This window comes from Nyctibius grandis, chromosome 2, assembly GCF_013368605.1.
Source record: "Nyctibius grandis isolate bNycGra1 chromosome 2, bNycGra1.pri, whole genome shotgun sequence".
In the NCBI taxonomy this organism is placed as follows: Eukaryota; Metazoa; Chordata; class Aves; order Nyctibiiformes; family Nyctibiidae; genus Nyctibius; species Nyctibius grandis.
The window spans coordinates 37,446,887-37,472,322 of record NC_090659.1 but is presented as its reverse complement, the minus strand read 5'-3'; the positions used below and the strand labels follow the sequence as shown (position 1 = coordinate 37,472,322).

The 25,436-nt window shown below is 37.2% G+C and overlaps 1 protein-coding gene across 1 annotated transcript in view; it reads left to right on the top strand.

Moving 5' to 3' along the window:
- CDKL5 (cyclin dependent kinase like 5) overlaps window positions 1-25,436 on the top strand; it is an 84,218-nt gene that overhangs the window by 27,598 nt on the left and 31,184 nt on the right. Inside the window, 6 exon segments of the mRNA XM_068425456.1 lie at window positions 5,009-5,054; window positions 8,092-8,228; window positions 11,216-11,336; window positions 12,526-12,585; window positions 17,918-18,008; window positions 22,615-22,804. Coding sequence (XP_068281557.1) covers window positions 5,009-5,054; window positions 8,092-8,228; window positions 11,216-11,336; window positions 12,526-12,585; window positions 17,918-18,008; window positions 22,615-22,804 — 645 coding nt within the window.

The window sequence follows — 25,436 nt, the reverse complement described above, 5'->3', positions numbered from 1 at the left end:
AACAGCATATAGTTTGGTAGGATATGTTCCTCTTTCCAGAGGAGAATGGTTACAGTTCTAAGATGAGTTATGCTGAGGAGCGCCTTTCTCCTTGCATACTCTCATCATTAACATCAAGGATTTTTCTAGAAAACAACAGAGATACATTCCTGTGCTGTTTTGGAAAAGCACTGTCATGTCATATATAATACGTAGAGACAACGGAAAAATAGGGGACCTCTATCCTTTAAATGAAATGAAATGCTTTTGAATAAGGAAACTCTTCTAGTTTGATACTGATGAGAGGAAATACCAGGTGCTGCAATCTTGTGAGGAAACTTGGGAGAGAAATCTCTGGGTGGCTAGCAGAAGATCTCTGAGAACTGCTCTGCTCCCATAAGCATACTCACCTCTCATCTGTGGCTAAGTGAATAGACAATAAATCCCATATTTTCTCCAGAAGCAATTCCCATGCATATTTTGATGTAAAGGAAAGGATTGAGCCCTGGCATGCAGTCATTCCCGTCTCCAGTACTGGAGATATCTATTTTCTGTGAACAAGTATCTCCTTCCTCCTCTATATTAAAGCAAATGGAACAGACATGAATGAAAAAATTTTTGTCTTCCCCTTATTAAATGGTATTAGCAGATCTGTACGTGGAGATGAGACATTTTGCCCCATTTTAGACACATAGTCATGAAGTCTGAATAATCAGTTTGTATGTCCTTAACTTTTACACAAAGTGTTTTCAGTAACATTCATCTGTTGTTGCATACTTAACTGTAAAACAATGCTTTTCCTGTAGATTTATAACACAGAATGTTTATAATATACATGCTTAATAAGCAGAGGTAGTACTAATGCTGAGAGATTTGACTTGTGCATTTGCAAATTTGCCGTTGCCTCAAAATGTAAAGTGAAATATTGAGGGCAGAATTATTTAGTAGAGCAAGATAATGAGATGCTTAGTAATAAATGTAGCTGAGTGAAGCAAAACTACAGCTAAGTGAACTCTAGTTTTCATACTTCATTATATAAGCTAGTAGTAGTAAGTACTACTTACTTAAGATCAGAAAGGATATCCTGTGCTTCATAAAGAGCACAAAATATTTAGGATTACCTGAGTTTTTTCTTTCCTTAACATTCATTGAAGTCTCAAACATTGATTAAACTGGTAACAGCTTATCCACTTAGACAATACATTAATTGGATATGAGAATTTTCCATGCTAGGAGTTGGATACTGAGCTATTGTCTGAGGGGGGTTTCCACAATTAGACTGAACATTGTTTTCAGTACTGTTCTGTTTCAGACTAGAGTCTTGGAAAAAAAGCCTTTTGAAATGTAAAAAAAAGTATTTTAGAGAATGACAATTCTATTTTGGAGAATTGCAATTTGGCCTGGTTTTGAGGAGCAGAGTTCTGATCTCCAAAAGGACCTTTATGTAAAGGTTTAAGTAACGAAGTCTAAAATGATCTGTAAAGAACCTTTCAGATTCCCACAGGAATGTGAATTTTCACTGTTGAACCCCCTCATTGCTCAAAGCTGCTTTTCTTCATATCCTGCATTCTGTCCACCTTCTCAGGGCTTAGCGATGTGGTGTCTGTTTGCTTTGTACCTAGTGCATGTCAGTCCTTCTTTGAAACTTCAGATTGGGCCTGCATCATCTGACAGCTTTAGCATCTGTCTCCTGATCCAGGAAGCATACTCTTACCACCCTTACTGTATGCCTGCTGAATTGGTCCATATACAAAATTTATTCCATGTTTTCCAATCTCATTCTGTCTTAGTTTGTGTAAATGACAATTATGTACAACGGCTGATCAAAAGCTATGCGTGTTAGTTGCACAGGCTACATATGCTGCTTGTCTGCAACATCATACAATGTGTAGGAGATTGAGTTCTTACTGCTTTCTTACCCCAAGAAAAGATATTCTGTATACAGCTGACAAATTTGAGAACATTTTTTGAAATTTTCTCTTTTTAAAGCTTGTATTTCTCTGTAAAATTTGGTTGAAACTGGACGTCTCGTTCAAAATTGCTAGTGGTGATGGCAAACGGAGAGATAGACAAACAGGGCATTTGCAATGGATTCTTCCTTTGGAAACTAGTTTAAAACGTGATCGATGAGGAGCTACCATTTTTATGTCACCTCATATAAACTATTTAGTTGGTTTAGAGCACTCGACCAAGAAATGGGAAACATGCGCTTAGCTTCAATTTTCTCTTCTGCCTGCTGGAGCACTCCCAAACCCTAGCATTTTGAAGATGTTCCACATTATAGGGAAGTTACAGACTTTGTGACAAGCAGATGCATTGTATTTAAAAATCTATGCACAGTAATCTTCAGCATCCTTGTATCCATTTTAGCTTTGGCTTGACTGCTTCACAAGTAGCTGATTCCTAGAGAATGCCATTTAGATAGGATGAAGTCCTTCAAGAAAAACTGGACAAGAATGTCCCTCCCTAAGCAGGAACAAAATGTTACTAGTACAACTCCTTAAAGCACCTATCGTCAAGTCTCATTTTGGTGTTGTGATAAAGCTTTCCAAATGAAAATTTCTTAAATGTTACAGTATTTTGAACTGTTTGGATAACTTTTTCTTCCATATGTGTGTTGCTAAAGTCTTCATGTTCCTGTTCTTTGTAGAGCCACTTGTGCTTTAAGTACTGTGAATAGTCAAAACCCTACAGGATGTTTGATAGCATATCTTACATAAGTCTTTGCAAGACTGTGACCCAAGAGCTTTTAAAACTTAATTTCCAGAATAACCACATTCACTATACACATCAGGGACAGCAGCATATGGCAGAGAGGCCACATGGACTAGATTTCTTGAATGGTGCAGAATTGCTGTCTGTGTGGGGCAACAGCTTTTAACTCCTACATTGCTTTCAGTGTACTTCACCACTACTTCAAGAATAAAAATACAGCCTTCTGATGGTTGTCAAAACATCTACAAATTTTTCTTTTCCTTCATGTGAAATAGGAATGTAATGGTAATGGATTAATTTGGCTCATCCGCAAAGTGGTGTATGCACGCTGTCTAAACATAGGCATGTTGCAGTCAGCAGAGGCTTTTGAGGGCAGTTGTGGTGTTCCTTTTCTGAGAAACCTTTCGGAGGCTTAATTAGCCAAAGCACCTAACAGCAGATACTAAAAGTCAAATAAGCTAAATGCACTCACCCTCTTAGCAGTGTTCCTTCATAGTGCTGGTAACTATTACTATAGTTAGACATAATAAATATAACAATACTGTAACTTAGTAGTAACAATATAATTGGTAAAATAGTCTGATCAGTTTAGTTTAGACCATTCAGTTTATAAGCTTCCTGAAACAAAAATATTTAGGAACTGTAAGTGACATAAAAGCTGCATACGAGCCTTTCAGAATCACTCTGAACCTGAAATACATATTATGTCCTCGGTTCTGGCATCCTTTTCTTTGCTCTTCTGTAAATTGGTTGAGCAAAGGGTAGTACTTGGACCTTTGAAGTCTCTCAGCCTTCAGATTAGACCAGTGTATATGAAGGGTAGGTTTCAGTAGCAGAAAAGCAATGCAAATCCTCTCTAAGACTTAGTAGCATGTGCTGCTTCTGCTGAACTAAGCTTCTTCAATATGAGGTAGATACAGTTTGGTCACTTAAATCAATACACAACATAATGCTTCCCAGTTTTTCTGATAGATGTTATGAGTTATGATTGAAGGATGGTTTTTTTAAACATGCAAATTATACACACACACATATATTCTTATGTTTGTTTTCAAACTCATTTTTATTTATTTTTATTCATAGTAGTACTGATTTTCATTTAAAGGCCTTAAAAGGCATTATTCACTATCTACAGTAGTCTTTCCGTGTGCTTTTATTTTAAATGGGATCAGGTGTTTTCCAGGTTCATGTTTTATGATGATTTGAAGTGAAAAATGGAGTAGATGTTTGTGTTATTCAGTACTTGGTTATGCACATGTCTTGAGGTATTCCAGAAGGCCTTCACTTGTTTATAGCTGTTCTCCAATCCAGCCTTTGTATGCTATTAATAGTGGGATGTTGTTATTTTTTTGAAAACTGTGATGTTTGCAAAAGGTGTGTAAACTAGATCTAGCTTGTCAAGTAACCCAGGAAGCCTACTGCCTGTCTGCTCACATGTCCTTAGTCTGTGACCTTAAAGCTTCTTCGCCATGCTGTTACTAAAATTCAGGTGCTGCATCATAGTATGAACAGACTTGCACTAGTCATGTCATGTTAACTATAGTTTGGCCATGTGCTGAGTGCTTTCCTGCTCACACAATAAGACAAATGTCTTAAATTAAGAGAAAAGTGTGACCTATGATGATCAGGTTTGGTGAGAATAGAGAATACTAGAGGAATGCAAAGGCAGGCAGGCATTAAGACGTTGTCACCTATGACCATATAGTAAGCACAGATTAAGACTTTCAAATGCAATTAGTGATTTTGGTTTGGGATAGGCTTCCCTTAAGATGGGAACCTTTTTTTTAAGCAGGCACAGAGAATTTGCTTTCCTAATATCGTGTTCTGTGTAGATATTTGAACTTTGAAACCCAAAACCTTTTGGCAACCGAAATTACAGGTCTCATTGTAAGCCTTAGCCATGTGCTAGTACAGTATTTTCATTTCAGCTCACAAAGATAAGCACCCACACTCATACTTTGGTCACATAAAGGGTTGTTTGACTTTCAGAATAACTAAGCAACAAGAGTCACAGGAACAACTCTTCTGAAAATTTAATTGTTATCTGGTACAAGGTATTTAAATCTGAATTTTTGGCATTTAACTTTGTTTTTTTATACTGGGGTTTCTAATTGTGATGTATCTGCTACATGTGGTTTTGTATTGCATTTGGCCTGATCACTGAGGTATCTACCAGATTTTTAATTAATTTTGGTTTGCGTTGTGAAATTTCTCTGGATGCTTTTTTTTCTTTGTCTGATGCTCAGGAGGGAAAAAGAACAAAGAGAAGACACACAACATATCTTGCTCATTTCCCTTTGCTTTTGTTTTACAGGAGACACATGAAATTGTGGCTATCAAGAAATTCAAAGACAGCGAAGGTAACCTTTGCTGTTGCTTAACCTTTCATGTCAATAACTACGTTGTTAATGTCTCTCCAGTTAAAATAAGAAGTCTCATACATCAAGACATGATTTGAAAATGATAATGATTTATTGGCTCTGTGAATATTCAAGGTACTTGATCCTTTATACCTGCCTAGGGACTGCATTATACACTCCAACTAGATAACTACCTTTCTTTCTTGATGTATCTGTCTTGATACAGCTGAGATTGTGGTGCCATACACTGTAGTAAGATCTACCACTTGGAGACTGGATGGGATCAGGAAATGGCAAAAACTTCTCTTGTGGTACTGACTTGAAGAGTCTTTGGGCTTTATCACTCTGCATCTGTGGGAGGGAATCTAAATGTTAGGGGGACTTGAAGGGGTAAATGGAGGAGACTGAGAGAAGTCACCAAGAAGTTCAGTGGTATGAAGAGGAATCGGGGAGCTCTCAGGGATTGGTGGAGGATTTGAGAGAGCTGGGTGGTGAGGCAGAGCTCTGCCCTCCCTTCAGCAGGCTCCACTCGCCACAGGAAACTTGCTCTTTGCCCCCTCACAGCAGCCTCTGTGTACTCCTCAGTGTTGCTGAGTTTGCTGAGACGGGGGAAGAGCCGACTCCTGCAAGGCTTACTGTTGCTGGCAAAGTGGGTGGCAGAAAGCAGGACACATGGAAATTACTGCCAGTGCTGCACACACCTGTTCCTCACCCAGCAGTAATAAAACCAAATATCTGTACAAGACAAGACTGGCTCTCTGACCTGCGCTTGTTGGGGGACAGTGAATCCAAGTAACCTATCAAAGGCAAAACTGGCAGTGAATCACGAGAGCAACTGTCTACCTTGCGTACATCAGAAACTAGCCCTGATCCCTAATGGACTAGCACAAACAGAAGGAGAAGCCAAGTATGAAGTAATAAGACAAGTCATCCCAGTCTGAGGCGATGCAGATGATTTGCCATATACCAAGGCTTTAGCTGAAAGCTAATGATGTGCTTTAAAGAAACAGCAGCCGCTTTACTTCAGCAAACTCTTGTTTTGTTATTGTTATAGGATAGCTGGTGGCCGTGGAGGTGTGGTTGGTTACAAGGACTGTAATTTTCAGTCAGTTATGCACAGCAAAGTCAGATTTGTGTCTGTTGTTTTATGCAATGCAAACTCTTTGCTTTGCAGTTGATTTTGCCAGACACTTCCAAGAGTATATTTGATTAATCTTTTAGCTCTGCTATTCAGAAATCAGTTTTAAATCCCTGTAAAAGAATGTAGGAGATAATTTAATTGTGGTGACCATCTTGACCAGGTCATGAGAGTACTTCAGAATTGCTTTTTGGAACTTGATACAGTTATTCAGTACAGATCCTAGGCAATGACTCTCAGTATTAGGCCCTAAATAGGATTATTATATTAGCTGGTCTAACTGAAAAACGGAAACAAAAAATGCAACATTACTGTTATGTCTGGCTTTCCAAGAGTATTACGTAATATCAGTTTGCATGACTGATGACTGCTTTTCAGAGTTGTAGATAGTTGTTTACAAGTTTCTGGAAATATGACAGAAGTTCTTTTGATGGATTTGATTCAGCCCATTTCACATCTGTCTCATTAATATGGTGGTTCATTAGAAATCCGAATATACTGTAATTGTTTCTATTGGCATGTTTGTTTCGCTGAATTTTTGCTGTTGTTTGACATATGCATGCTAAATGTGCTGGAAAGAGTGTCTGGTTATAGATGAAATTATGTAATCAGGCTGATGCAAGCCAACACTGAGCACTCAGTTTTAAAATGAAATGATTTAGATTACTCTAAATTATATATTTTTTAATCAAAGCATTTGTGATGATAGTATTTTGTTCTCCTCTTCCCTCCTGCTACACTTCAATTTTTTTTTTTTGTCTCTTCTGATGATGATTATATGCGCTTGCATGACTTGTGTTACACTCTCTCCCCTGCAAACCTGTTTTTGCCTTTTGCTTGCTTGGTAAAACAACTTCTCTTCCTTGTTTCCTTTTTTCCTCTGTCTCTGGCTGTCTTTGTGGTACATGACCTGCAAATGTGATTTAGCTTTGAATTTATGGAATCATATCCAATTTAATAGCCCTCTGTTGTGGATAATGGTTCTAAGAGATTAAGAACTCTGCTTCTACATGTGCATGGGCAAACTTAGTGAATTAATGGATTTCATTTTACTAAATGAAAAATAAAACCTAATATAATCTGGTTTACTTGACATTTCATTGGTAGTAACCTTTAGAACGCAATCAGTTCAGGGCCCATTGATGATAAGCAGTGTATGAAGCTTTAGTAAAACACTCCTCCTTTCTTGAACAACTTTCAGACAACTAAATTGTCAGAACAACAGTTAAGTTTCTTGACTCCTCAGAATCAGATTCAAGGCTTCATTGAATTAGTACTTGCTCTACTGCCCTCTGTGGCTGCTACACTGGCCTGCATTGCTGAATTTCCATTGAAAGCCTTGTTGGGAAACTTAGAGGACTTACAGATCTGTGCTTCAGTCTTAAAATTTGTCCTGGCTTTTGGAGAATAAAATTATTTTGGAATCAAATAGCCTTCTTTGACATTGTTCAAACATGAGCTTTGCAATCCAGTGTTTCTGCTGAGGACCTGTTGACCTTGCCAGTGCTTCATGCGCGTGACATGTATTTGTCAGGTGGAGGATGCACGTATATGCATATTTTTGAAGCATATTAGTGCTCTTCATAATGGAAAAGATAGAAATGCAAATAATTTGCTTCTTATGACTTTTTTTTGCCACTGAAAACCTATATGATAGTCACGGGAAATCTGTAAGGATTGCATAATGATAGTACAGTCACCAGTTACCTCTCTTCCAGTGCAGAAGCATCCAGGCTGCAGAGAGAGTCCACACTGAAAAATAAGCATTTTTTTCTGTAATATCTAGAAATGGAGAATTTAATCAGGGGTTCAAAATAAAGATTTATAACGCTTGTTACTTGGGCATTTTGTTTTGTTTTCTAATAAGTTCTACTCTGTCACTTTTACTTTGCACTCTAGAAAATGAAGAAGTCAAAGAAACCACTTTGCGAGAGCTTAAAATGCTTCGCACTTTGAAACAGGAGAACATAGTGGAGCTGAAGGAAGCCTTCAGAAGAAGAGGAAAATTATACTTAGTTTTTGAATATGTGGAAAAAGTGAGTTGAGTTTGTCCTATGCTTGTCACAGTTAAATCATCAGCTTACTGGAAAAGTCTTTAAAATCACTTTCACTTTTAAAAATTAAGCTATTCTAATCTATAAAGAGGAACAGCAGAAAGTTTAATACAATCTGAATTGTTGTAATTAGACATTTATTGTGAGAAAGCAACACTGACAGCTTTACAATTGTTGTTACTTCATGTGTTCGTATTTAAAAAAAAAAAGTTCTTCCATATATGAACACAAACATGTTCAAATTGTGTAGACTGGAATATATATCATTTGAAGAAAAATTTCCATCCAAACTCTGTAGTCCAGTTTAATTGTAATGCTGATTACCTGTCCTGTGTTATGTTGTGTAATGAATCTTGACATAGTCTTTCAAAACAAGATCATAGACTTTCGACCTTGGAATCTGTTTCAACTTTCTCCATTCTTCCCTGTTAAAAATAGGATTTGTTTGTAGATTTCTGTAACAAAGCCACTACCAATAGTTGCTTAGAGAGATTTGGCAAAGATCACTGTCATTATTTCCAATCCTGACCTCATTTGAAATGATTCCAAAATTTCTTTAGATTGGCCTACTACTGCCAAGCATCCTGGTCTGTTTCCAGGGAGAAACAACCTAGAACAGATTGGTCTTTCGTTATTTTTGCAGCCTTCATGGTGAAGGTAGACCTTCCCTCTGAATTCTAACCATTTAGCATTTCTTCATGAAAATAATTAGGTGGTATTCAGATATATACAGTAAAAATAAACACAACCTTAAATATATGTATCTCTGTAGCTTTCATGAGATATTGTTCCCTTGATTGAAATTTTCATTTAATATCCTGCCAGTGTGATGTTGCAGTCTAGCTGAGTGCTAGGCCTCTTCAGTCAATTTTCTCTCGTGTAAAGATTCGTCACCCTAAATACTGTGTCTCCTTTACCTCAGTTTACAATTTATTATGTAGTATAACTTTATTGCATAATGTGAGGTGACCTATATTGGCCCAGAGTTTGGCAGAAATCAATTTTGTTTTTCACCAGCAGATCAGCAGCTTCTAATGTGATGGATCTTACTTAGATCTAACATCTAAAGCTTGACTTGTTCCGCCCATATTCCTTGTAACTGTTCCAGACACGTGGAATGTCTTTGATCACACACCAACTTAGAACATACATTTAATTTTCTATTATAGTTGACTTAGCTAAGCACTCCATAGTAGTGGGTTGGAAGAGCAACATAAGTAAAAGACATTTAATTGATCTGATAAGAAGTATATGTCAAAAATTGTTAATGTTGGTAAAAACACCAAGCTGCAATATCTAACGTTAACTTGGATCAGAATAAAAGACTATAATGATAAAGGTAGGCATCGTGTATAGTCTGTGCCTAGTGTAATTTCTATATTAATGGTCACCTTTATTTTCAGTTAAACTTTGCAGTCCATGAGCGTTTCTCATTTTCAGATATGTCAAATAGTTTCCACAGTAGTTTCTTTGGATGATTTCTGTATTTTTGGATGAGAGAAGGGTAGAAGGAATTAAATAAAATGTGGTATAGTAGGCTAATTTCTGTTTTAACTGGTGATGAGCACCTTGTGTCCTAGGGAATCTTAGCTGTGCAATATTCAAATCCAGATTATTTAGATTCGCATTTAGTCTAATCTCCTTTATTCATCATCCCCTTAGTTAATGTCTTCATATAGGATTATGTCTCGCTGTTTTGATGCGACTAGTTTGGTTTGTATTTGTAATACTAACTTCTTGACTTGCCTATCCAGATCCACAGGCTTCTGTGTGGACAAGAGTCTAACTAAAATCAATATGGTTCCTTAACAGAAAATTCCTTTTCTCAGATCTGAAGTCTGTTTCTAAGGAAACTTACACTCAAGCACATAAGTTCCAGTATTTATTCACAGATTGCAAAACTTAGAAATGTTTTCAAATATTATCAAAGTCTCAATTTGTTTTGTCTTATATTTGTGTTCCTCAAAATATCTTATAAAAGAAACCTCAAAAGTTTTATTATACAACTAAAGAAAATGTTTGTCAAAGACAAGGTAAATTTATTTTAAATGAAAAATCTACAAATGCTCAAATCCATCATTAAATGAGTTGTGTGAGGCAATATAGCCAAAATACGTATTTCTATTTCAGTATTCAGTAAATAAGGGTTTTCTCTCTTCAAGTGGGCTGCTGCTGCCCATTATTCATTCAGGATTCAGAGTACAAACTCCATTGTACTTCTAATTGTGCAAAATTGGAGACATTTGCTAACATAATGGGAATCTAAGTGTCCTTTTTCAAAGAGGAAATTTACTAGTATAAACAATCAGTTTATTTTTTTCCCTAGATATAGCCATAAACCAGTTAATATGGCCATAGTTACTGTAATGCAAAGAGCAATATAGCTGATATATAGCTATAGGATACTCCGTAGGTTACTATTTATGCCCCTGTGAGGCATTTTTATATCTGTTACTTCATTTGCACAGACAGGCTTGTGTTGCTTTAACTATGCCCATTCACATACAGACATGGTTTGTGAATAATCTTGGCCCTGCTATGCCAAAGCAGCAGAACTAGCTTAATAATGAAGAACAATGTGTTAAACTAGTCGGATATTTACTAAATGCTGTGCTCTACTAAACTTTTCATATAGCCACACTGACCTGGTGTTTCTGTTTAAGCAACTTTTTGTAACTAACTGACTTTTTAGAAGTTTTAAGATAAGTGGTTTGATGACAGTCTTTTAAGGGCTTGTGGTATATTTGTGGTTCACCTTTAAGGATTATTGTCTTCACAAGTGCTTTCTCCAGAATTAAAACAGCTAGTAGTATGCTTATGATTAAAATACACCCCTTGAATGTTAAACTACTGATTTTGCATAGCCAGGCTCAGTGGCCGAAGTAGGTCGCTTCAGAATGCTGAAAGCGTGTTATCTTCTAGCAACTACAATATAACTCTTCTAAATAATGTGTCTTTTAAACATTTAGAATATGCTTGAATTGCTAGAAGAAATGCCAAATGGAGTTCCACCAGAAAAAGTGAAAAGCTATATCTACCAGCTAATTAAAGCAATTCATTGGTGCCATAAGAATGATATTGTTCATAGAGGTAAGTGTGTAGTTCTCCACATGAAATAAGCCCCGTGTAGGAATTTGCTTTCTAAAGGGAAAGATGTTACAACTTGAAGTAATTTGCATTTAACATAAATATAGGCCATTGCTTTATATCAACAGAAAAAAAGTTCTGTAAATTTGGCTGGGTCTTAAGTCTGCTGCATGACTTCAGATTGTTTTAAAACTAAATTCATCTACATATAGAGTTTGCTGTCCACTGTCTTTGGGGTATGGTATAAAGATTGTATCATATGCACGGTGAAGTGAAACTGCAGTACAGACGTTGCGAAAGGAAAAGGATTTTTTTAAACATTTCATGGTGCTCAGTCATTTCACTTTTGAATCTGATAATAGAATATTAGGAGAAAAATAACCCAGAACTTAAAGCTTGGTCCCCTGTGTTTTACTTCTTAAGGCAGTTCCTCCCACTTCCCATGAGTTCAGCTCTGTATATTTACTTTCTCCCCTAAGCTTCAAGCACTTAGAGTATGTATCTTGATGTGTGACTTCATCTACTTTTATGTATTTTATCCTGATTTTATAAAATTGTATTTTGCTTTGTGGCTTTGCAAGAGTAACATTTCTAATGAATGTTTCCAATAAATTAAAGTTTTCCTACAGTATGCTGTCTATATTTGAGACTGATCAAACATAAGCAAGAGTCTGAAAATATTTTTTAAAATATAGTTTGAAAAATATACCTTATATGGATACCACAATATCCATGTAGGAATAAAAGAACAGGCTTAAAACTAGACAACACATTTTTTCTAAACAAATGACAAGAGGTGATCAAGAAGATCATCATAACTGAAAATGTCGAGCACAACACGCTTAACATTTTGTTGTTGACTGGGTAATTAAATGTCAGTTCTTTGTATTATTTTGCAATATGCAATATTCTGTATATTGGTTTGGTGCCCACGAATATCTGTAAGCACCTTTTATCTTCCCATATTTTGTTGGGAAACACTTCAAAAGACTTCAAAAGGCAGAAAATTAATTCTGCATGTTCACAAACTGAATTGCTGGAAGCTGTTTCAGCAGTTGCTCTTGTAATGCTTCATTTACGATTGCATGAATATCTCTAAATATGTTATAATGAAATAATATTTGTTGACAAAGTTCAAAATTAAAAAGAGAAGTTATCAGCATTTTTTTCCTCTCTCTCTCTGATACTCCAGATATCAAGCCAGAGAATCTCTTAATAAGCCACAATGATGTTCTGAAGTTGTGTGACTTTGGTAAGTTCAACAGATAGATACCTTCTTCTCACCTTTTTAAAGAAATCTCTTGCAGTGGAGTTTTGCCTTATAAGAGTTCTACAGTATGTACTGTTTAAAACCCTTTTAGTGGTCAGAATTGATTTCTTCTTCAGGTTTGTGTCTAGGACTTTAATTTGAAAGATCTCTGGGCTTAATTTGCATACCTTGTGAAATACCTGTATTAACATGTGAATAGAAACGCTGCATTTATCTCTTCCTATATTTGACAAGGTTTTTACTGGCACCCAGCTGAGAACAGCACGGATGATAAGCTGATGAGGAGGCTAGCAAAACTGTAGGTTCATCTCGCCTGTGTATTAAAAAAAAAGATAATTCTTCTCTGTTTAGTAAAGACATGATAAGCTTATACTTTTTACATATTTTATGAACCACTGGCTTTCATGGACTGTTACGTGTGTAGTTACAGGCCTACTTTTACTGTTACATTAATCAAGGAATCATGTGTCCACATATGATTAATGACTGAATGGCTGGAGATTAGAGCCAGAGTTGTACACGTAATGTTAACTCTGATGTTTCCTGACCTATCAATACCTGTTTAACGTCAGCTTTAAGGCTTTGAAGAATCCACACCCAAGCACAAGCCGAACTTTACCCATGTGAGTAATCCCCAGAGGACAACAGGGCAGAGTGTACACTGTTCCAGCAATCTGTATTTTTATTCTAAATACTACATAAACACAGAATAAAATACTGGTCCCTGTAAAAAGCTTACAGGTTGGCTTGGTAAATAAAAACCAATTCCATAGTGCTACCCAAGGGCACTTTTCAGTAAGAGTGGTTTGAAAGCTGTCATTTCAAACCTCTGTAATTTTGAATGAAAAAAACTGCTAAAAAAATAGATTGAAATAGTTTTTTAGGAACACAAAAAAGCCATCTGTCATTTGCAGTGCTGCTTATTTCTTTTAATCCTAAAGGCATTGTTGCTTAAGCTTTCAGAAACAATAACTGTTCTAGCAAAAGCCTTAGAAGATTTGGTCCATATGAATTATTTGAATTAAGGGTAATTTATTCTGCAGTGTAAGGAACTGCACAGCTCTGACCGAACACCAGGGTACTGTTGCACGGTGCCCTCGGTGCCTTTGCCTTTTTGGTACCCACAGGCCTCCTGTCTGCACCACTGTGGCCACCCTCCCCCGGCAGCCCTGTGCCCACGCTGCCCTGGCAGTGCTGCCCAGAGCTGGTGGGGCAGGACTTTTCCCTTACCCCAGCCTTACATGCAGGGCCATGCCCCTACAAAGCAAACCCCAGGGGGGCTGGCAGGGCCAGGGCTCTCCCAGGGATGAAGAGTTGGCATATGCCATCAGCTAACAAATCTTTGTGCGTGTGAAGTCGTGTCAACATCCACTGTGCAGCAGTATTACAGGAAAACAAAAAGGCAAACAAATCGTACGACCATGTTCTGGACAACAGTTTTCTCACTACGTGTAGATGATGTGAATGCCGTCAGCAGGGATGTTCTGCTCTGTTGGCTTGCTCCAGTCATACCCTCCAGCCACGTTCTCTTTCTGCTGTTGGAAAAGACATGCAACCACAACGTACTCGCGGTGCTTGGCACAACCTCAAGGAAGGCAAACTAAGTTATGGGAATTTCTGTTGTTGTTATTGTTCATGTGAGTTAGTTTGAATTTTGATCATTTCAGATTTAGTTGAATTTAAAATTCCAAGCAACTCTTATAATTTGGGATCAATTTTAATCTTTTAGCCTTATTGCTAATTGACAGTATTGCTGGTAGCTTAAGCTATTACTGTAAATTGTCTGTCAGAACAGTATTAGCCACAAATGTTTCCTGAACAAGTGTTTCCTGAACACAAGTGTTTCCAGAATTAGGATATAAGAATTCACCTTTTAACATGATTTAACACATGCTGTCTGCCTACCTAACTTAAATAATGTTTTGGGACACGGGTACTTGTCACATACAGTGACACATTCCTGATACGATAACAAATGCAAAGAAAAAGTCTGTGCATCCATCCCAGTGCAGATATTGAAGTAATTGGGTGTTTCCAAATAGCCCAGTAGACAAAAATGTTTGAATAGAAAAGTTCATAAATTTTTAACAAGATAGTTCTTCATAATCCTTGTGCCATGTGTTCTGTACATATCGTGCTAGATAAAAATGAGACACATGTTGTGTGGGTGTCATTTCTGCCAATAAAAGTGGAAAAAGAGAACAGTACAAACTGCCGATTACAGCAGATGCATCTGACTATGGGAAACAGGCTTTCTGACTACTGTGTTTGCTGTTTCAACACCAGGCCTTCAAAATTACTTGTTTTAGCAATCTTTTAATCTCTGTGTGATGAGTAAGTATAGAAATCGTGAAACACAGGACTGGAAAAGACCTCAAGAAATTCTCTAGTTCTTCCACCTACTCAAAGAAAGGATTAAGCATGTCTGTGTCATTCTTGACAGGTGTTTGCTTAGCTTATTCTTAAAATTCTCAGTAATGGAGGTTCCCTAGTGTTCCTAGGCACCTTTTTAAGTACTTACATGTCATTAATGTTAGAATGCTTTACTTTATGTCTAACTTAAATTTGCCTTATTTCTCTATAAGAAACTGACAATCTTCTCCTTTTTTCCTCACATCTTTTTCCTTGACATCTCTCCTACCCTGGTCTGAGTTGTTGAAAGTCCTTTTTTTAAATCTCTTTTTTTTTCGCTTGTTCTCCCTCCTTGCATCGTGATGCAGTTGCAAACTCTATTGCTTCATAGTTGCTCTCACCCAAATTGCCTTCTGTCTTCATGTTCTAATCTATTCCTTCTCACTGTTTAGAGTTTGGTCTAATCTTCTCCCTAGTTACCTTGTCATATCTTTACATAAAAAAAATTTTCCCATTACCTCAGCACAATTTGGAAGAAGGAACAATAAGCGAACTCTACCATGACAAAAAAAACAGTAATTGTGCCCTTATGTGTATTATGCTTTCTTGAATTATTAATTCTGTCTGTTATCTTTCAGCGTGGGTGTCATAGAGTCAGAGCAGTAGTGAATCCATAAAATGGTATCTCGTATCACCCAACAGTATATAGATGACACTGAAGCCCATGATGATAATTTTCCTTTCTGCCATGCCACATCAAATGTGTGCTACACCTAGTCTGTAAAGTTGGGGGCTGATCCTTTTTTCAGACTACGTTAGCTGCTGACTGTGACCAAGTTCCAACAGACTGGCCTGGAGGGAGGAGGATGCATCCTTGACTTGTTGATTCTTCTGGTGCACGTGGGCTGGTGGGCTGCCAGCCTTGTGCATTACGTTAGCACATCTGTTTATCTGTATCATGTGATGACCCCCACCCCCATTCAGTTTGGGACTTGCCACTGTCCATTTTGGCTGTCCCATTTCTTCAGTGTAGTTCCTGGTTATCTTCCCTCTCTTCTTTAAACACATGAATGAATTTTTCACTGACAAGATTAATCAGATTGGTCACGTAATTTGAAACAGAAACAGGGCTGCCTAAGCAGTTCTAAATGTAGTAATGTTTAGAAATTTACCCAAACCCAATGTTACAGTATGTAATAAAAAAAGTCCTTTCCAATTTTTCTCCAGCAGCATCAGTAATGTTCATTAGACTTGATGGGAACAGATCAGAATTGTTATTATTTTGGGACAACTTTGAAATATCTATTCCTCATCACACATGCCTTTTAGTTTACTAACTCTTGAAAGTAGAGGTATCTTGCAGGAAGTAGCAGATGTAACCTCTGTCAGTAACAAATCTATTTTTTTTTTTCTCAAATCACTAGTCTAATAATAATAATCTGCATCCAAACCTTTACTTCAACTCGGAGTAAATTAGTGTTCCACAGGGGTGAACGAGCCTGGGCTCCTTCATACTAAGCTGCCAAATGAGATACACTTTCAGAATACTAAAAAAAAATAAAATTTAAAGAATTACAACCTTACAAGCGTAGTTGTGTGGGAAAAGCAATTTTGGCAGCTTCTGCATAAGAACTCAGGTATAAAGAAGAATGACTATTGCATTTAAGTAGCACTTATTGATTCTGAAAATGAAATTATGCCTTGCACCTCTGCAACGCTTTGAAATTTTTATTCTTCATCGTTTGTGCAATAATGGAAAGACTCATAGTCATTTCACTGAAGTGAATTTTGAACCAAGTTCTAATACCACATCCCAGTAAGAAAGCATTTTGAAAATGTTGCTTCTACATTTCAGTCACAAAAACTTCTCTCAGTTTGAGCTCTAGTAAGGAACTTGCACATCCAGAGCCTTGCTGCTGAGATCTATCTGTCCTGTCTCACCTTATTATTAATTGTTTGTTTGAAAACAGTAAGCCACTTGATGCTTTTTGGAAAACAATGCCAGCATCTGCCCTAGAGTACTTCTACATGAAGAATCCAGTAACATCATTATTGTGGTGCTCAGCTAACTTTTTATAAATGGAGGAGAATGAAAACAAAAATATAAATTACTTCTGCAGCTGGGTTTTCCAGTATATGCACTCTTCTCATAGTTGGTGGTCTTAATTGTTATGCCTTAGGACAGAAGTTAAGTTTTGGTACAATTGCAAATAAGTATACTTTTTTTTTTTTATTATTCTTAACAAAATGATGATGAGGAAGAAGTTAATTTGGACTTGATTTCTGTTCCTAATTCACTAAGAGCCTTGTTGTGAATGTGATGCAAAGCAGGTGGAAAGCTGACACATGTGGAGTGAGCCAAATGCAGATATAAAGCAGTTTTGCTGATCTTTGGTAGACTCCTGCCTTTTGTAGTTTTGGGGAGATGACCCTGTTCCTTGCCAGGTCAGGGAGGGAGTGTCTTTAGATGAGAATAATACATAGTCTCTTGACCAGTTTAAAAAATTGGATGCAATGAGACTGTAGTAGTTAGGATCAATGACTGGAAGAGTCTACTCCCCATGCATATGTTACATTTCTAATGTTAGAAATCTTCTGCAAAGAGCATCTCAGTGAAATTTAGTGGCAATAGTTCAATAGCTTGCATGGCATACTGACAGGTAACTTTTATCAATCTGTTCTGATTCTGGCAAAGCACCAAAAGTAATAGCAAAACCCCACAGAATTCTGAGGAGAGTACCCAAGTAAAGTAGTCATTAAAACAGACATGTTGAGTTTCACTGTTGTATCAAATAAAGCTTGCATTTCAGTAGACAAGCAATTGTTAGAGACATTCTGCACTAGGGGTTGTAAACAATTTGCTTCTGTATAAATAGGCATGACTTCTTCCTGCCAAAATCAGTGGTGATATGCATATTGTATTTAAAATAGGATATAATCTTTCACACTGTTTCTTTGACAGGCTTTGCTCGTAATCTCTCTGAAGGAAGCAATGCTAACTATACAGAATATGTGGCTACCAGATGGTACCGCTCACCTGAACTCTTGCTTGGGTAAGTACAGTTTGTAGAATTGTCATGATAAATCTTGACTGATTCTTTACATTTTTTCAAGCACCTTTTGTAAGATTTACCCATGGAGAGCTGTGATTGATTTAAAGAGAAGAATCATAGAATCAGAATCATAGAATCGCTTTGGTTTAAATAAGCTTCCAGATTTTCATTAATTTGTGTTCATTTCCACTAAGTCAGCATGAATCATTGACATGTTGACGTGTCTTGAGCTGAGCAGTGTTTAACTGATTAAAATATGAAGCTGAATTATAAGAGATGAACTTCAGATTCCTGCCCCCACCGCAATTCCCTTCAGAAGAGGTTTCCATGGTAGTCCTATAGCCTAAAATGTTCCGTCAGCCTTGTGGTGGACATTGCATAGCAATGGCAGTGCAGCCTTCACCACACTACACTCCTAGTTCTCTTCATCCTTTTGGTCAAAACTATGATTTGTTTTTCATTCCCAGTTACCCTTTACCAGCACTGCTGAAGTGGCTCAGAAGGATGGTGCTAGCTTTTTACTGGTCAGGAAGAATTTATTGAAGAAGACTGTATGAATCATTATAATAAAGCACTGAGAAGTTAGTGTTACGTTGCCTGTGAAAGTTGTAGTTACCTGAGTAGCCTCAGCCGGACAATTTAGTTTTATTCTTTTATTAATTGGTGAAATGAGTGTTTTACTACCTCACAAGGTTAAACAGATTTTCAGATACTATGAACGAATTCATAGGACCCAAAAGGGCAAAGGAAGAGACAAAAATAAGTGGAGACCTACTATATGTGATCTTCCCATTACTATCAAGTTTAACAGTGCATTATTCTAAACTTCGTGAACACTGTCATGGAATACAGTTCCTGTATGTATAGCATATATGTATTTTTATACACTTATTCTAGAAATAAGGAATTGGTAGCCACAGGATGAATCAAAAAAGTACTGGTCACGCCTAAGATTCTTTAAGCAAAATGTTTCATGCTGCTGAGAAACAAGTCTTTGTTGGAAGCTTTGATTAACACTGAACTAGACGTTTCTTGAATAGGTAAAGCATTAGGTAATAATTATTCTGTCAATAAAGTCATCCCAGTATTCCCAGAGCTGTGGTAATCTTAATCAAATTGGTAGGTTGTTGCATTGCTATGTGCAGAATAGTATATTGAAGTTGCCATTAAAAACCTCAAAGCTCAGTTTTTCATATTTTGGAGAAAACAGATATTATTAAGCTTTCAGCAAAGTGCGTGTGTGTATGTGTATATATAAGTATAAAAAAAAAGACTTGGAAAGAAAGCATCAATTATGGCCTTTTTAGTTACACAACATTTTACTCTTTGTCTATAGCAGTAATGAGGATTTAGGAGGAAAGACACGAAAAGCTTGGCAGATGTAGTATTAATCTGACCTGCAGTTTTGAAAACTGTTTTGTTACCAAAGAAAAATTAGCAGGAATTGTGTCTGTTTGTAATTGACTAAATTTGCTTGATTAGCTTGTAGAGAAGGGGGGGGTATGTGTATTTAATGTATGTGACTTCAGCTTTGTTGGTGTATGTTTTTAATGCCAAGTTTTTCTGGCACAAAGTGATGCCTGTTTCTTGGCAATCCTGTTCTGTTTCCCAGACACTCATCTTACCCATTCCCTCTTCCCCTGCATTTACCAAATCTTTATAAACATGTAATATTCAAAAGTCTTCCCAGGTTTATTAAATATATACATTTTAACAAATACAGTTTTACTTTTTCAATTTTTAAAATTTGTCCCAGAGAGGTTTCTGTTTTGCGATAAAGTTCAAGACTTAAATTTTAGGAAAGGAAAGAAATCGCTGCCTAATTATGCACAGAATACCCAAAATCTACTCACTTTGGAGAGCCTCAGGTAAGTGTTAGTGGAGTGCTCTGTACACTTTGATGACAAAATATTGCTAAAAGCCAGAAGATTTTAAGGCATACCAAATTACTAGATGGAAACATGTTTTGGAAAATCTAATTTGTGCAGGAATAGACTACAGTACTTCTGATTTTTGGTGTCTCTGTCCTATATTTATATTTATCCTGCCACATCACTCTTGCATTGTTTGCCTGCTGTGATCTGATAAGACTGGTCCTGACAATCAGCAGAACAGGAGTCTTGAGTGTGCCTTTTCAAACAAAAAAGTTGCAGTTTACTCTGCCACTGCCTTAAGAAATGGGTATTTTCTGATTTGTTTCTGTTTGACTACAAAGTAAATAGTGGAAACTTCTTAAACTGTGATTCAGCTTTCTTTAGTCTTGTGAGCAAGGAAAGGTAACAGTCCCTGCCTCAAAGGAGTTTTAGCCCATTCCTCAGTTGTAACCCTAGCTTGTTCTCCAATGACCCAGCCTACAGCAACATCTTCCCCATTTCCCATTTCAGTGGAGAAACCTGCCTTATCAAAGGGGTTGCAAATAAAGATGTGTTTGTTTTTCTGTCACCATAAAAAGCTAGTTTTTTTCAATTGCACTCTCACAAACTGTTTTGCTTAGAGCCTCAGTTTTCCAGTACAGGCACAGAATATCTTAAGAGGAGATCCTTGGCTTTGGAGTCTCTTGTCATCTTTATTGCCTTTTGCAGTGTGGAGAAAAACTAGTCCTTCCTCGGCACTCAGACCTGACCTGATGGGTGGGTTGGACTAGCAGCATCAGAGAAAGGACAACATTGAATCTCTCCGCAAATTTACAAGTAGTCACTATGCGAGATTAGTTAAGGGAATTATGAACCCAGAGAGCCATTGTAGTAGTAGTACTTCAGGAGCTTTGCCACTGGTGATTCCTTGTCAGCAGTCTGTTCCAATGGCGCAAACTTGCTGCAGTGTCTCATGGCAAATTCTGAAAGGCAAACAGTTCTTGAAATTTTGGTGTCCTACTTCAGCTTTCCTAGGTACCATAGACTCCTGCACTAGGCATCTCAGTGGGCCTGTAGTTTCATTTAGGCTATTGTCCAGCTAGAAACGCTTTTTCACCTTCACCTAACTAAATCATCACAAGGGTTACAGGGTCCTCTGGCCAAGTGAGCTCCTGGTAAAGTGAAGTAACTGATCATGAGTAATCAATGAGGAAAAGTCAGATATTTTTTTCTTTAGACTGAGGGTGTTCTCTCTCCAAACATCCTTAATCATCCGCATAAGGAAGGAGCGAAGGGAACAGATTTAGGAGAGGATTTGTCACCTGCAACTCCTGGTGCTGTCTTATTCCAGAAATAGTCAAGCCAGCTGCAACTTAAAAAACTCTTAAAACAGAGGTTAGTTGTTGGATTACAAGTTTCAAAAAGAAGAGACTCAGTGAAATATGTTTTCAGTTCAGTCTTTGTTCCAGTCTTTATTCTTTTTATATGTTTTTTCTTCAACATGAGAAGAATTCTCCAGTTGTTCTGCTCAAAACCTAAACATCCCAAAGCAATTCTTGGAATAAGTTGGATGTTTACAAAAATTTTACAAATTCAACAAGCAAGAACTTGAGCGTACAGAAAAAGAGTTACTTCGGTCTGTAGTAGGAACAATGAAAAGCCAAAAGTATGTAACGCGTTAGCTATTGCACAATTGAAGTAGGCAGCTAAACAAGCTTGCCGAGGAACAGAACCTTAGAGTGAAAAATCAGAAACTGTTCAAAAGGATTCTGTTTCTTCGGTGCTCGTGCCTTTAGACTGAATGTTGCAGTAGTCTGCCACTATCTTCTTTTCATACGACGTTCCATTCTCTACATTCTGATGTTCTGTCCTACATGTCTTACAAACCGTCCTCAAGCCCATAGTCTCTCCTGACTCTCCTGACTAGAGTATGTATATTACCTCTTCTTCCATTAAATACCTTTGTATGTAGTCTCAAGAAAAACTGATATAGCTCTTGCTGGTGTAACACTCTCATCACTTAGTTTTGTCTCTGGTGAATTCCCTACACCTCTTCATGGCTGACCTAGCTTCTTTTGTCATTACCAGCTTAAAATACCAGGTGCCATCCTCCTCACCACACAACGTTGCTTGCACACACAGAGACCACCCATCAGAACTTCTCCCCAAAACCCCACCTGTGGCTTTGCTCCAAAACAGGAATTGCTTCTTTTATGATGCTTTAATTGCCACCTGTATTTTTTAAGGAATAGTTTTCAGGGACATTCTGTTTTCTCGCTAATTAAAATTTCACTCTATGAATGCTGAAACAGATTTCTTATCATTTCTGTTCTCCCAGTGGCCAGATGCAGTGTGTCTGTCCCCCTGTTAAGCACAATGGAAAAAGAAATGTAACTCAGAAAAAGGGCAGAGTCATTAACCCCTGGAGAGAAAGGAAGTTAGTGCTAGTTTTACTTGGAATGGTAACTGCTTCGCAGTCAAAAATATTATTCTTGTATGTAAGATTTTTCACAAAGGTAACCAGGTCCTTGGGGGTACTTGAGAATTCCTCACCTGCCTTTTCAAGCAGTGATACATCAGGCAATCCAGGGCAGAAACAGAGAGCTTGGTGTCTGAGATAGTTTCTTTAACATCAACGTTTATTTTTCTGTGTTGTAAGGAAGCGGACCATGGGAAATATGGCCAACAAATTGAAACATCTCGGTAAGAAGACAGTGTCAGTGGGTGAAAAACATTGTACATTCACTTTACAGAGCCCCTTATGGAAAGGCTGTGGATATGTGGTCTGTAGGCTGTATCCTGGGAGAGCTGAGTGATGGGCAGCCCTTGTTTCCTGGCGAGAGCGAGATTGACCAGCTCTTTACCATTCAGAAGGTGTTAGGCCCACTGCCAGCCGAGCAGATGAAGCTCTTCTATAGCAATCCACGCTTCCATGGCTTGCGGGTAAGAGAAACCTTTGTTCTTTTTTTTTTTTTTTTCAAATTTACTCACACAGTATTTACACTATTGTCGTTGTTGCTGTGAAGGCTATTTTCATTTCCATTGTGCATTACCTATTGCATGTGTTTCTGTGTAAGTATAGGATATTTAGATTATAAGGCATTCATAATTCAAAGTAAAATTCTGATTACACCAGTATTGAGTTTTATAAATATGTTAGGTTTACTGTTAAAAGTTGACTAAAGATTTTCTTTGTTTCTTTGACTTTTTTGACATGTAAGTTAGCATTCACACCCAGCTTAGCATTACCCTGCCAGGTTTGCACTGTGAAATTTAGTAGCATAGCTCTGTCAGTTCACAATGTGGAAAGTTGATGCCCACTATCTTCAGGCTACTCTCTTGGAAACATCTGAGCCATAGATGCTGCTATCATGGCAGAAGAGCTTTTTGCCTTTTGACTTATATTCCTGAGGGGTTGATGTAAGCCACGTGAGTAAAAACGCTCTTCCTACTGACAGCATTGTTCCCCTTTCAGGGGTTTGCCAATACCATGTAATGACAGAGGCTCACTTGTGTGAAGAAGCTGCTCAAGTTGGGACACGCAATATGGCAAAATGCCAGAAATAATATATAAGTAATAGCTCTGTTATCTTTAACAATACCTGGTTAGTGATTGTACTCATGTTTCCTTGTAATTCAATTTTGATTGTCATTTTCTATTAATGAATGTTGCTTAGAAAGGTGAATTCATGATCTTGATAAATGGTCTGAACTTGTTACTGTAAAATTCTATAAAGAGACATACAAAGGTTTTAGGAGACCTGATCTATGCTAGATTTGAGTTTTATTCTGTAAAAGAGAGAACTTAAGAGAATAAGAAAGGGAAAAAGGAGGGACCTAGTTGTGTTAAAAGTTGCCATAAATTGTGTTTAGCTGACAATGATAAGAAAATATATATTTGACTAAGGCGTTAGAACAATTATTTTAGCTACAAGGATAGCTAACTCCTAAGAGTTTTTGTTGAAGTTGGTAGACCCTCCATAGGCGGAGGGTTTGAAAAAACGATTAGACAAGCATTTCTTGCGAGATGCTATTTGTATTTGATCCTGTTCAGAACAGTGGGCTGGATGGGATTTTCTGTTTAAAAAAATGTCTAACCCCTTATCAGGAAAGCAATGCTTTAAAAGTTGTAAGCAAAATAAATTACTGCCTCTTCAACATTATTTTACAGCAGTGCTAGTTGTGCAGTGTAATCTTATTTGGATAAATGCTCTGTAATGTCTTAGGTTGAGAATAAAATATCTTTGTTTTGTAACTTTAAAATACAGTAATTCAAGAATACAGTATGGACCTACTGTGATTAGCACAGCGTTGAGTGTTATGAGTCTCTCTTCTTATCCTGGACCAATGGTTTATTACTTGTCTTCAGACATGTTGCTGCCTTCTTAGCCCCATCTGTAAAGTCAGGAAGCTAATGATAACAACAATGACATGCCTTCTAATAGAGATTAGTTTTTGAATACTGAAGTAAAGTCTGAATAATGGCTTAAACATTAAAAATACTACCAAAACCATTGGCTTGGAATGTGATAATTAGTTAGTTCATGGGAAAAATTTATTCCATGCTGTAAGACAGCCTTAAAAGTACATTTTTCTGAAAGTAGCATAGTGCTTAATAGTGGAAGATTTTCTATTGCATAGCAGATAGAAGGTATGCTGTGATCATGCAAGTTGTTATTTACAAGCTGGATCTGGCTCTGGGTATTCACTAGATAGAAACTAGCCCATGATGTGGAATTGTTTATCAATATGTTTAGGCTTTGTGAATTTCTATATTACCATAACTGTGAGTACTACCATATTGTAGCACAGGATTTAAAAAATTCTAATACAAACACTCCAGCACCATATGCACATGTATACAGATGCACATTCGCAAACTTTCTGTCCTTTCTTCCTGCTCATTTCCTCCATGCATATACGTATACATAGTTTTCCTCACTCCTGAGGTTTAGGGAGTATTTAGTGATCTCTTTTCAGTCCTTTTGAGGAAGAAAACCTCCACGGTATGTTGAAGGTCCAAGGTTATAAAATAATATGGGATTAGAAGGTACCAATAGGCTCATGCCTTTATGGAAAATGTGAGTGGTAATGTAGGGCTGTAAATATTGTTCTACAAATAAGTTATAAATAAGCTGGAGAATCTGAACAATTCCAGTGAATAGCCATCTCTTATTACTGCTTTGCATGGCTTTGGCACATTTTCATGTTTCTCTGATCATTCCAGATATAAAATCTTCTTTATGGTGGTCATTCTACATGAAGACAAGAGTATTTTGCCATTTGGTTCATGTAAAAAGTGGAGGAAGCATGGAAGCCTTAGTTCACCTAAGTTGCTATCTAAGATCAACATAGCAGACTTGAACTTAAAAAAAATCTCAATCATTAGTAAACCACTTCAAAAGAAAGCAAAGTAAAAAGAAAAATACAGAGACTATTTAGGAGCAAACACATTCAAACTAATGTTCTTTCATTTTCCTTCAAAGCTCACATAATGTAATTTATGAAAAGTAATGCCAGTACAAACAATGGGCAGCAATTCATAGTGGTCTAACACCTATGCACATGCAGTGCG